Genomic DNA, 13,231 nt, shown 5'->3' on the forward strand with positions numbered 1-13,231 from the left:
TTGGAAATATACACGATATACAGCTAGGGCATATAGTATCCCCAAAACTCCTTATGAAATCATAACTGCCTTAACAAAGCAATTTAGACCGCATGATATCCACATGGCAAGCAAGCATTTTGTTCTGCTCTGAGCTGGTCAAGGTGTGAGATTTGTCACTCACAGCCCTTTGACTCTTGACCCCCCCTTCTGCTGCTAGGTGTTCTGTTACCACTGTGCACTGAAGGCTATTTTTTAATCCCATGCCAAATAGGACACAAATGATTGACATGGAATTATATCTCCAATATTCTTCACACCTCCCCCCTTTAGAGGCTGCTTGGGGGCAGCACTCTCCGGTGTTCCCCTACACGCCCATCCGCAACTTCCCCTCGTTGGGATAACCCGTTGGCATTGTCGTGGTCATGACCTTTCTTGTGGCGAATAGTGAAGTGGTTCTGCTGGAGTGCAAGGCTCCAGCCTAGCAACCTCCTATTCGTTCAGGATATGGTGTGTAACCAGCTGAGGGGTTTGTGGTCTGTTTCCATGGTGAACTGGTGTCCATACAAGTATGGCTGCAGACGCTGCAGGGCCTACACAATTGCCAGACATTCCTGCTCCATCATGGAGTAGGCCACCTCCCTCGGCAGGAGCTTCAGATTCAGGTACAAAATGGGGTGTTCTTGGCCCGTAGTTTTGACCTGGCTGAGCACAGCACCGAGGCCAAAGTCACTGGTTTCGGTCTGTACTACAAACAGCCGTGTAAAGTCGGCTGCCTATAGTACTGTGAAGCTGAAAAGGGAGGTTTTCAGCGCCTGGAAGGCTGTCTCACAGTCATTTGTCCCATTGACTGCGGAAGAAAGCTTCTTCTTAGTGAGGTCCGTCAGGGGTTTCGCCAGGCTACTATAGTGAGGGACGAACATCCTATAGCACTCGGCGGTGCTCAGGAAGGACATCACTTGTTGCTTGGTCCTGGGGGTGGGCAAGGATGCGATGGCATCAACCTTCCCCGGCTCTGGCTTAAGAGCTCCCCCGCCTACCCGGTGTCCCAGGTAGTCGACCTCATTCATACCCAGCTGGCACATTTCCGGCTTAATGGTCCAGCCTGCCTGGCAGATTCCCCCCCAAGCACCTGCGCCAGATGCTCTAGGTGATACTCCCAGGTGGGACTGAAGATGACTATGTCATCCAAGTACACGGCCATATACCCTTCAAATCCCTTGAGCAGTGTGTTGACCATCAGCTGAAAAATGGCAGGGGCATTCTTCATGCCGAATGGCATCACTGTGGATTTAAGCAGTCTGAATGGGATGATAAAGGCAGTGCGTTCCCGTGCCTCGCAGGTCAGGGGAATCAACTCAAATCCATGATGGTCAGGTACTTGGCCCTGGCCAACTGATCCAGCAGGTTATCGATGCGTGGCATTGGGTACGCATCGTTGAGGGTTTACGCCTCTCCCTCCTCTAGCAGGTTGAATACGGGTAGGGTGAAGGCTTCTCGTTTATGATGTGCCTTCATCATGTTCACGTGGAAGGCCTTCCCCTGTCGTGGTCCAGGGTGACCAGGTACGTTACGGCATTGAGCTGCTGGTGCATGAGATATGGGCCTTCCCAGGTTGCCTGAAGCGTGTCCTGGTGTACGGGGACCAGTACTCACACCTTTTGACCCACCTGGTAGGTCCTCTCACTAGCATTCTGGTTGTACCATCACTTCTAGTCGGCCTGGGCTTGCGTCATATTATTATGCACCAGCTGCGCCAAGGCCTGTATCTTGTCACGGAAGCGTACGACATACTCTATGACCGACACTCCAAGGGTGGTTAAGTCTCCTTCCCAGACCTCTTTCACAAGATCCAAGGGCCCCCACACATGTCTCTAGAAGGGGTAAAACCCCATTGAGGCCTGTGGAACCTCCCGGTAAGCAAATAGCAGGTGTGGTAGCTACTGCTCTCAGTGACGCCCGAGGGAGTCAACCAATATCTTAAGCATCTGCTTCAGGGTGCCATTGAACCGTTCGCACAGGCCGTTGGTCTGTGGGTGGTACGGGCTAGTCACCAGATGTTGCACCTGTATCTGCTTACATAGGGACTTCATCAGCTGCGACATGAACTGGGTCCCCCGGTCAGTGAGCATTTCCTGGGGAAAACCCACTTGGGAGAAAATCTCCAGTAACTTTGGTCCTGAATTGTTTGGATACCATGTTTTGCATTCATGGCTTCATTTTCCTCAGAAACCTCTCACTAGTTGGACCTTTCCGACGTGTGCGGATTATAGTGCAATCACTGGAAACTGCTCAGCTGCACACGGACGATTGCCATTTGACTCACTGGAGAGAATTTAGGTATTTTCTAGTCTGACCTGCCATTGTTCAGCACTGCATCATAGTCATGAACATGGTGTATGCCGGTGATGATGTCTTCTTCCAGCTGGATGTGTCGGTGATGATGCCCTCTTCCGGCTGGATGTGCCAGTGATGATGCTCTCTTCCGGCTGGATGTGCCAGTGATGATGCCCTCTTCCGGCTGGATGTGCCAGTGATGATGCCCTCTTCCGGCTGGATGTGCCAGTGATGATGCCCTCTTCCGGCTGGATGTGCCAGTGATGATGCCCTCTTCCGGCTGGATGTGCCATTCCTCACATCTGAATGTGGCTCCATCTGCTACAAGTACATGGATTTTCTTTACAAACCATATTCAGTGACGTCAGTGACCATTGTATCCTGAGACACTGCCTGCTGATCCCCCGCTACTACAGTAAGACCCCCACAAACCACACGGACGAAGCTGCAGTCATGGGCAGAGGCTGAGAAGCAACCAAGTGCCTTCTCATACGGATCACCCTCTGTATGATAGATATGGAGGGGCAACACAAACGATATAATCCTAATACTCAGCCTGGGCACAGTCATGGGGAACAGGGAAGGGTCTTCCCCAAACTATTCCCAACAGTTACAACGTCTTGTGCTGAAGATTAAGATTTCCCATCACTGGAGCTGAGGGGCTGCGGCCGCTCCCTGATAACAGCCCATAGCATTATCCTCCTCCATCATCGGTACAGCAGCACAATGTAGTCAGGGGGTAACGTCCTCCTGGAATCACCAAACCCAGACTCCTCCATCAGATGCAGATAGAGAAGTGCGATTCGTCACTGCAAAGAACAGGTCTCCTCCAGAGTCCAGTGGTGGCGGCTTTACACCACTCCATCCGACGCTCGGCATTGTGCTTGGTGATGTATGGCTGCATGCAGCTGCTTGGCCATGAAGCTCCCAGCGGGGGCACAGTGTTTATGTTGATGCCAGAGGAGGTCTGGACTCTGCAGTTATGGGGTCAGCAGAGCCGTGGTGACTTTTCTGCCCTCTACTCCTCAGAAATTGAATCCCTGCTCTATAACATTACAGGGTCATGTTAGGGTTAAAGTAGAAATCATGAATGGACGTTGTGAAAACACGGGGTCCCCTATAGGTGTAATACTACTCAGACAACACAGGGTAAGGGGAAAACAGCGTGGAAATACTTTATTGAACCACCAAACAGACAATAAATATATAGAACAGTCCCAGCAAATACCCAAGATTGTGTAATTTGTTCTGTCTCACCCTTCTGCTAACTCGGCGGAATTAGAGCAGCTGCGACTCAGAGGGCTTCCAGGGCCGACTACCCCTACCAGTGGCACCCTGCTGTTGGCGGGCACCCAAAAAGAGGACGTAATGACAAGCTTAGGAAGCTGACAGTCCATTGAGGTACATGGCTAGGAGACCCGTGGGCCCCAACCTGGCTTCTCCGAGCGTATCCATGGGGGTCAGGTGACCAGAGAGTCGCAACCTGGCTACCCCAAACCTATCCATGGGACCAGATGACCGAAGGGTCCCAACCCGACTACCCCAAACATTTCCATGGGACCAGGTGATCGGAGGGTCCCAACCTGGTTTCCCCAAACGTATCCCTGGGGTCAAGTGACTGGAGGGTCACAATCCCAGCTTCCCCAAACATCTCCATGGGGCCAGGTGACCGGATGGTCCCAATTTAGTTTCCCCAAATGTATCCATGGGTTTTGTGATAGTCAATGGAGCACATCTGTACTCCTGCAGCCAGGGCCATGGTCCCTTAAGCTGGTATCCTGTAGAATCTAAACCGGTGTTCCTCTTGATGCAGCCATGGTGTCCTGTAGAGCTGTCACATAGAGTGTTCCTGGCTGTGGTTTTGTAAAAGACTCCTTTATATAGTTCAGAACTGTCCTGCTTCAAGACATCATCTACAGGTCAAGAGAAAGAGGTGGTGATATTAACTCGCATTGCTGGAGCATCCACAGTTCATCCCCCAATGTTGGCTTGGAAATATTGAAGGATAAACTATAAATTCCCAAACAATGCAAGTCAACAGACTGCATGGACTTATACAATGGTAATCAACATATTTAGCAAACCTCCAATGTTTAGAGACCCTGCATCCCTGTCTTGCAAAGATACAATACAATAAACCATAGGAGTTTATATGAGAGATAAATAACAGCCATTCATCAATAAACAAATATCAATTCAACCTACAAAAGTCAACATTCGGACTCATGTTCATGTGTCTTGACCAAACGAAGAAAGAAACACATAAATTCAATAGTCAATAATTCAGGCAATAGTCTATTCTGGGGCTACGGAATTTACGTCTGGATAATTAAGATTAAATGCTGTGTCATCACAGACGAATGTAACACCCGGGCCAGACGGTGACCCGTCCTGTTCTCAGTGTCTGCCAGGTCAGCAAGATCAGTAATAAAATATTAACTAACAATCAGGATATTGTACAGAAGTTAGGGGGCGTTAAACCTCTCAGGTGTAACCCTTTGTGTTCTAAGAAGTCCCAATTTTTTTTTTTTTTATATGAAAATATTGATTGGATCAGAACAATAAACGCAGAATCAATCATCAAATTTATTTAAAGTTCACAAAAAAAAGAAACAAAGTACCAAATCCTCTCCCCCTCTACAGCAGCAAGAGTCCAGCATTTTGATACAGTAACAATATTGTGCAGTTACAAATGGGAACCCGAAACACGGCAGCGTCTAATCCTGTAACACCGGCACATCTCCATCTGAAGAAACTGAAACACCAAGTGACCACAACCTGACATGTAACTTCATTTATGGCCGGTGGAAGGAAATGGCGACAATCTCACAGTATTAGTGCAAAAATCAACAGTGCGTCCACATTACAGATAATATATCAATATAATCTACATAGACAGCTGAGTCACCGAGGACATGCACTACATCTTGTAACAGCTTCCAGAGCTGCACTCACTATTCTGCTACTGAAGTCTGCATATGTGGGCTGCAACCCAGGATCAGTACCGGATAAGTAATGTAATGTCTGTACACAGTGACTGCACCAGCAGAATAGTGAGTGCAGCTCTGGAGTATAATACAGGATGTAACTCAGGATCAGTAATGTAATGTATGTACACAGTGACTGCACCAGCAGAATAGTGAGTGCAGCTCTGGAGTATAATACAGGATGTAACTCAGGATCAGTAATGTAATGTATGTACACAGTGACTGCACCAGCAGAATAGTGAGTGCAGCTCTGGAGTATAATACAGGATGTAACTCAGGATCAGTAATGTAATGTATGTACACAGTGACTGCACCAGCAGAATAGTGAGTGCAGCTCTGGAGTATAATACAGGATGTAACTCAGGATCAGTAATGTAGTGTATGTACACAGTGACTGCACCAGCAGAATAGTGAGTGCAGCTCTGGAGTATAATACAGGATGTAACTCAGGATCAGTAATGTAATGTATGTACACAGTGACTGCACCAGCAGAATAGTGAGTGCAGCTCTGGAGTATAATACAGGAGGTAACTTAGGATCAGTAATGTAATGTATGTACACAGTGACTGCACCAGCAGAATAGTGAGTGCAGCTCTGGGGTATAATACAGGATGTAACTCAGGATCAGTAATGTATGTACACAGTGACTGCACCAGCAGAATAGTGAGTGCAGCTCTGGAGGATAATACAGGATGTAACTCAGGATCAGTACAGGATCAGTAATGTAATGTATGTACACAGTGACTGCACCAGCAGAATAGTGAGTGCAGCTCTGGAGTAAAATACAGGATGTAGCTCAGGATCAGTAATGTAATGTATATACACAGTGACTGCACCAGCAGAATAGTGAGTGCAGCTCTGGAGTATAATACAGGATGTAACTCAGGATCAGTAATGTATGTACACAGTGACTGCACCAGCAGAATAGTGAGTGCAGCTCTGGAGTATAATACAGGATGTAACTCAGGATCAGTAAAGTAATGTATGTACACAGTGACTGCACCAGCAGAATAGTGAGTGCAGCTCTGGGGTATAATACTGGATGTAACTCGGGATCAGTAATGTAATGTGTGTACACAGTGACTGCACAAGCAGAATAGTGAGTGCAGCTCTGGAGTATAGTACAGGATGTAACTAAGGATCAGTACAGGGTAAATAAAGCAGTGACAATATGTGATGTAGATTATATATATATATTTATATGTATCCTGTACAACAGAGATTTTATCGTTCTCCAACCCAACAATGGTGTAACTTTCCCCCCTCACACGAGCCTCCCCGGGTCACATGCCGTTACATTTATGAGGACCTTTATGTCGCTGATACAGGAATGTCCATCAGCTCCTGGTAGCTCCAGTAAGATGAGGGACGTTGCTTCTTTTGCTCCGGTGGTCGGCCCTACACGTCCCTTCTGGCCACATCTCCCCTGTTAACCAGCTAAGAAGGGGCTTATTTGCCCTGTAGGAGCAGACCGGCCCTTTCTATCATCTCTCTGGGGACCCAGAGGTAAGAATAAGGCAGCGGGGGGTAAAAGAAGCTCAGACCCTAAATCAGAAGCATAAGAAAAATTAATTATTTCTACTATGCGCCCAACATGTTTGCGGCAGTGACGGTGCGATGGGTCCATCATTCCTGTGGGTTCGTGGAGTTTCTTAGAAAGGGCTCTAGGGTGAGGTCGGAGTTCTTCCCCTCGCTCTCCTCGCTGTACAGGTCGTGTTTCTTGATGTAGTCCAGGACGGGGTCGGGCACCAGGTATCGCACGCTCATGCCCCTCCGCAGGGCGCGGCGCACCTTGGTGGAGGAGATGTCGTTGGTAATCCACTCCTCCACCAGGTGGATATTGTCCCGATGCTTCCACAGGACATCGGACTCGTAGATGAACTTGCTGGCATCGCTGCCCATCCTGGTGATACAGACCAGACCGAACGAAGACACAATTTCTACCACGTGTTCCGGTTTCCAAAGGTTCGGGACCCCGAGAGACTCCAGCAAGTCGGCTCCACAAAGAAGCGTAACCCGAGGTGGGGCTGAAAGAGAAGACAGTGGGGGCTGTAGTGTATCATTTGTGTCAGGGTCATATTTAGTGGCCACGTTATGGGTTGTAGCACCAGAATATATGTAATGTGGGACTCCTGTCCGTATAGGACGTCGTACCTCTACTGTCCGGACAATTATAGTCGGGGACACCTTGGCTGACGTTATTCCTCTTCCTCTTCTGACCCTTTCTGTGCCCCGGCTTCTTCTCCAGCGCTCCAGTATTACCAGTACCCGTCTGCTGCTGCTGGTAATGTCTGGTGGGGACAAACAGTAACACGTTTCTCACCCTGTATATATGTATATACGACTACGGACCAGTGTTTGCTCCGTGTCCCCTATTTACCTCAATGCTAGAGCCGTCTCCGTCCATTCCTTCTTCTCACATTCCCAGGGGTCCACCTCTATCCAGTCACAATTCTCAGCAGCCAGCTGTGCCATGGCCAGACGGTGAGACCCCGCAACAAGCCCTCTCTTCTTATACCCATCACTCACTGGAGAGATAATACCTTTCACAACCTTATATTTACCTGCGAAAAGAAAAAACATTAAAGTATTTATCCTGAGTTGCATCCTGTATTATACTCCAGAGCTGCACTCACTATTCTGTTGGTGCAGTCACTGTGTACATACATTACATTACTGATCCTGAGTTACATCCTGTATTATACTCCAGGGCTGCACTCACTATTCTGCTGGTGCAGTCACTGTGTAACATACATTACATTACTGCTCCTGAGTTACATCCTGTATTATATTCCAGAGCTGCACTCACTATTCTGCTGGTGCAGTAACTGTGTACATACATTACATTACTGCTCCTGAGTTACATCCTGTATTATATTCCAGAGCTGCACTCACTATTCTGCTGGTGCAGTCACTGTGTACATACATTACATTACTGATCCTGAGTTACATCCTGTATTATACTCCAGGGCTGCACTCACTATTCTGCTGGTGCAGTCACTGTGTACATACATTACATTACTGCTCCTGAGTTACATCCTGTATTATATTCCAGAGCTGCACTCACTATTCTGCTGGTGCAGTCACTGTGTACATACATTACATTACTGATCCTGAGTTACATCCTGTATTATACTCCAGAGCTGCACTCACTATTCTGCTGGTGCAGTCACTGTGTACATACATTACATTACTGATCCTGAGTTACATCCTGTATTATACTCCAGAGCTGCCCTCACTATTCTGCTGGTGCAGTCACTGTGTACATACATTAGATTACTTCTCCTGAGTTACATACTGTATTATACTCCAGAGCTGCACTCACTATTCTGCTGATGCAGTCACTGTGTACATACATTACATTACTGATCTTGAGTTACCTCCTGTATTATACTCCAGAGCTGCACTCACTATTCTGCTGGTGCAGTCACTGTGTACATACATTACAATACTGATCTTGAGTTACCTCCTGTATTATACTCCAGAGCTGCCCTCACTATTCTGCTGGTGCAGTCACTGTGTACATACATTAGATTACTTCTCCTGAGTTACATACTGTATTATACTCCAGAGCTGCACTCACTATTCTGCTGATGCAGTCACTGTGTACATACATTACATTACTGATCTTGAGTTACCTCCTGTATTATACTCCAGAGCTGCACTCACTATTCTGCTGGTGCAGTCACTGTGTACATACATTACATTACTGATCCTGAGTTACATCCTGTATTATACTCCAGAGCTGCACTCACTATTCTGCTGGTGCAGTCACTGTGTACATACATTACATTACTGATCCTGAGTTACATCCTGTATTATCCTCCAGAGCTGCACTCACTATTCTGCTGGTGCAGTCACTGTGTACATACATTACATTGCTGATCCTGAGTTACATCCTGTATTATACTCCAGAGCTGCACTCACTATTCTGCTGGTGCAGTCACTGTGTACATACATTACTGATCCTGAGTTACATCCTGTATTATCCTCCAGAGCTGTACTCACTATTCTGCTAGTGGAATCACTCTGTATTTTTTTTTAACAATACTTTTTACTGATTTTTAACATCTGTAATTATACAGTAAAATTATGTACGTTTAGTTTACAAATTCTCAGATTTAGTTTCTTTTCTTCCATTTTCAAATTGAAAGAATCACAGAGCAGTTAAAAAAAAAAAATAAAATAAACTACCCTCCCTCTACCCAGACATGCAGGATATACTATTGATATTTCCAGTGTTTATTTCTATCCTATCGCTCTTAAAACCAATGTAACCCCCTCGGATGTTACAATTCCTTATTTAATGTCCTGTATCTCTCCCCTCTTTTCCTTCCACACTCGGATCAATTAATTTTAACTTCCCCAATGTTCCATCCAAGTCTTCCAGTAAAGTCTGGTCAAAGGGCCTCATGATTTTATGAAGTTCCTTCTTTGTGCAATATTTGAGTAGAAAGCCTTTCCATTTTATCATAAGCAATTTTACATTTCTTTCTTTATCACCTTCTGCTTCCATCCTCTCTAAATGGAATATGGCCTTCACCATTTAGTTAGAGTAGGAACTATTTGTTGGGTCATGACTTTAAAGAAATCCCCCCTGAAACCATCAGGACCGGGAGCTTTTCCAGCCAGTAGACCACCAATAGTGCTCTTCACCTCTTCCTCCGTAACAGGGGCATTTAGCATAGTCAGTTGTGCTTCTGTGACTTTAGGAATTGTAATTTTACTCAAGAAATCTCCACCTCTATCCTCACCTTGTGACTCTTCTAAGTAAAAGTTTGCATAAAAATCCCTCAGGGTTGACCTTATCTCTTTGGGATTATCCACTAGTTGTCCCTCTTTATTCTTAAATTTTAATATATATTTTTTGGAATCACTCTGTATTATACTCCAGAGCTGCACTCACTATTCTGCTGGTGCAGTCACTGTGTACATACATTACATTACTGATCCTGAGTTACATCCTGTATTATACTCCAGAGCTGCACTCACTATTCTGCTGGTGAGGTCACTGTGTACATACATTACATTACTCATCCTGAGTTACATCCTGTATTATATTCCAGAGCTGCACTCACTATTCTGCTGGTGAGGTCACAGCGTACATACATTACATTACTGATCCTGCGTTACATCCTGTATTATACTCCGGAGCTGCACTAACTATTCTGCTGGTGCAGTCACTGTACATACATTACTGATCCTGAGTTACATCCTGTATTATACTCCAGAGCTGCACTCACTATTCTGCTGGTGCAGTCACTGTGTACATACATTACATTACTGATCCTGAGTTACATCCTGTATTATATTCCAGAGCTGCACTCACTATTCTGCTGGTGCAGTCACTGTGTACATACATTACATTACTGATCCTATACTTATTCTGAGTTACCTCCTGTATTATACCCCAGAGCAGCACTCACTATTCTGCTGGTGCAGTCACTGTGTACATACATTACATTACTGATCCTGAGTTACATCCTGTATTATACTCCAGAGCTGCACTCACTATTCTACTGGTGGAGTCACTGTGTACATACAGTACAAACCAAAAGTTTGGACACACCTTCTCATTTAAAGAAATTTCTGTATTTTCATGACTATGAAAATTGTACATTCACACTGAAGGCATCAAAACTATGAATTAACACATGTGGAATTATATACTTAACAAAAAAGTGTGAAACAACTGAAAATATGTCTTATATTCTAGGGTCTTCAAAGTAGCCACCTTTTGCTTTGATGACTGCTTTGCACACTCTTGGCATTTTCTTGATGAGCTTCAAGAGGTAGTCACCGGAAATGGTCTTCACTTCACAGGTGTGCCCTGTCAGGTTTAATAAGTGGGATTTCTTGCCTTATAAATGGGGTTGGGACCATCAGTTGTGTTGTGCAGGAGTCAGGTGGATACACAGCTGATAGTCCTACTGAATAGACTGTTAGAATTTGTATTATGGCAAGAAAAAAGCAGCTAAGTAAAGAAAAACGAGTGGCTATCATTACTTTAAGAAATGAAGGTCAGTCAGTCCGAAAAATTGGAAAACTTTGAAAGTGTCCCCATGTGCAGTTGCAAAAACCATCAAGCGCTACAAAGAAACTGGCTGACATGAGGACCGCCCCAGGAAAGGAAGACCAAGAGTCACCTCTGCTTCTGAGGATAAGTTTATCCGAGTCACCAGCCTCAGAAATCGCAGGTTAACAGCAGCTCAGATTAGAGACCAGGTCAATGCCACACAGAGTTCTAGCAGCAGACACATCTCTACAACAACTGTTAAGAGGAGACTTTGTGCAGCAGGCCTTCATGGTAAAATAGCTGCTAGGAAACCACTGCTAAGGACAGGCAACAAGCAGAAGAGACTTGTTTGGGCTAAAGAACACAAGGAATGGACATTAGACCAGTGGAAATCTGTGCTTTGGTCTGAGGAGTCCAAATTTGAGATCTTTGGTTTCAACCACCGTGTCTTTCTGCGATGCAGAAAAGGTGAACGGATGGACTCTACATGCCTGGTTCCCACCGTGAAGCATGGAGGAGGAGGTGTGATGGTGTGGGGGGGCTTTGCTGGTGACACTGTTGGGGATTTATTCAAAATTGAAGGCATATTGAACCAGCATGGCTACCACAGCATCTTGCAGCGGCATGCTATTCCATCCGGTTTGCGTTTAGTTGGAACATCATTTATTTTTCAACAGGACAATGACCCCAAACACACCTCCAGGCTGTGTAAGGGCTATTTGACCAAGAGGGAGAGTGATGGGGTGCTACGCCAGATGACCTGGCCTCCACAGTCACCAGACCTGAACCCAATCGAGATGGTTTGGGGTGAGCTGGACCGCAGAGTGAAGGCAAAAGGGCCAACAAGTGCTAAGCATCTCTGGGAACTCCTTCAAGATTGTTGGAAGACCATTTCCGGTGACTACCTCTTGAAGCTCATCAAGAGAATGCCAAGAGTGTGCAAAGCAGTCATCAAAGCAAAAGGTGGCTACTTTGAAGAACCTAGAATATAAGACATATTTTCAGTTGTTTCACACTTTTTTGTTAAGTATATAATTCCACATGTGTTAATTCATAGTTTTGATGCCTTCAGTGTGAATGTACAATTTTCATAGTCAGGAAAATACAGAAAAATCTTTAAATGAGAAGGTGTGTCCAAACTTTTGGTCTGTACTGTACATTATATTACTGATCCTGTGTTACATCCTATATTATACTCCAGAGCTGCACTCACTATTCTGCTGGTGCAGTCACTGTGTACATACTGTACATTACATTACTGATCCTGAGTTACATCCTGTATTATACCCCAGAGCTGCATTCACTATTCTGCTGGTGCAGTCACTGTGTACATACATTACATTACTGATCCTGAGTTACATCCTGTATTATACTCCAGAGCTGCACTCACTATTCTGCTGGTGCAGTCACTGTGTACATACATTTCAATACTGATCCTGAGTTACAGCCTGTATTATACCCCAGAGCTGCACTCACTATTCTGCTGGTGCAGTCACTGTGTACATACATTACTGATCCTGAGTTACCTCCTGTATTATACCCCAGAGCTGCACTCACTATTCTGCTGGTGCAGTCACTGTGTACATACATTACATTACTGCTCCTGAGTTACATCCTGTATTATACTCCAGAGCTGCACTCACTATTCTGCTGGTGCAGTCACTGTGTACATACATTACTGATCCTGAGTTACATCCTGTATTATACTCCAGAGCTGCACTCACTATTCTGCTGGTGCAGTCACTGTGTACATACATTACATTACTGCTCCTGAGTTACATCCTGTATTATACTCCAGAGCTGCACTCACTATTCTGCTGGTGCAGTCACTGTGTACATACATTACTGATCCGGAGTTACATCCTGTATTATACTCCAGAGCTGCACTCACTATTCTGCTGGTGCAGTCACG

The 13,231-nt window shown here is 45.6% G+C and overlaps 2 protein-coding genes across 2 annotated transcripts in view; both read right to left on the reverse strand.

The window, feature by feature from the left end:
• Positions 1 to 13,231, reverse strand: part of LOC141172776 (nicotinamide/nicotinic acid mononucleotide adenylyltransferase 1-like) — a 68,600-nt gene that overhangs the window by 19,404 nt on the left and 35,965 nt on the right. The window lies entirely within an intron of this gene.
• Positions 4,885 to 13,231, reverse strand: part of LOC141172777 (nicotinamide/nicotinic acid mononucleotide adenylyltransferase 1-like) — a 44,396-nt gene continuing 36,049 nt past the window's right edge. Inside the window, exons 3-5 of the mRNA XM_073657282.1 lie at positions 7,684 to 7,867; positions 7,458 to 7,594; positions 4,885 to 7,330 (exon numbers count right to left, since the gene is read on the reverse strand). Of these exons, the coding sequence (XP_073513383.1) occupies positions 6,930 to 7,330; positions 7,458 to 7,594; positions 7,684 to 7,867 (722 nt within the window). The 3' untranslated portion in view covers positions 4,885 to 6,929. The remainder of the gene's footprint in view (positions 7,331 to 7,457; positions 7,595 to 7,683; positions 7,868 to 13,231) is intronic.

The sequence above is a fragment of the Phyllobates terribilis genome, unplaced genomic scaffold (genome assembly GCF_046119375.1).
Source record: "Phyllobates terribilis strain yellow unplaced genomic scaffold, ASM4611937v1 Scaffold_12__6_contigs__length_324123572, whole genome shotgun sequence".
In the NCBI taxonomy this organism is placed as follows: Eukaryota; Metazoa; Chordata; class Amphibia; order Anura; family Dendrobatidae; genus Phyllobates; species Phyllobates terribilis.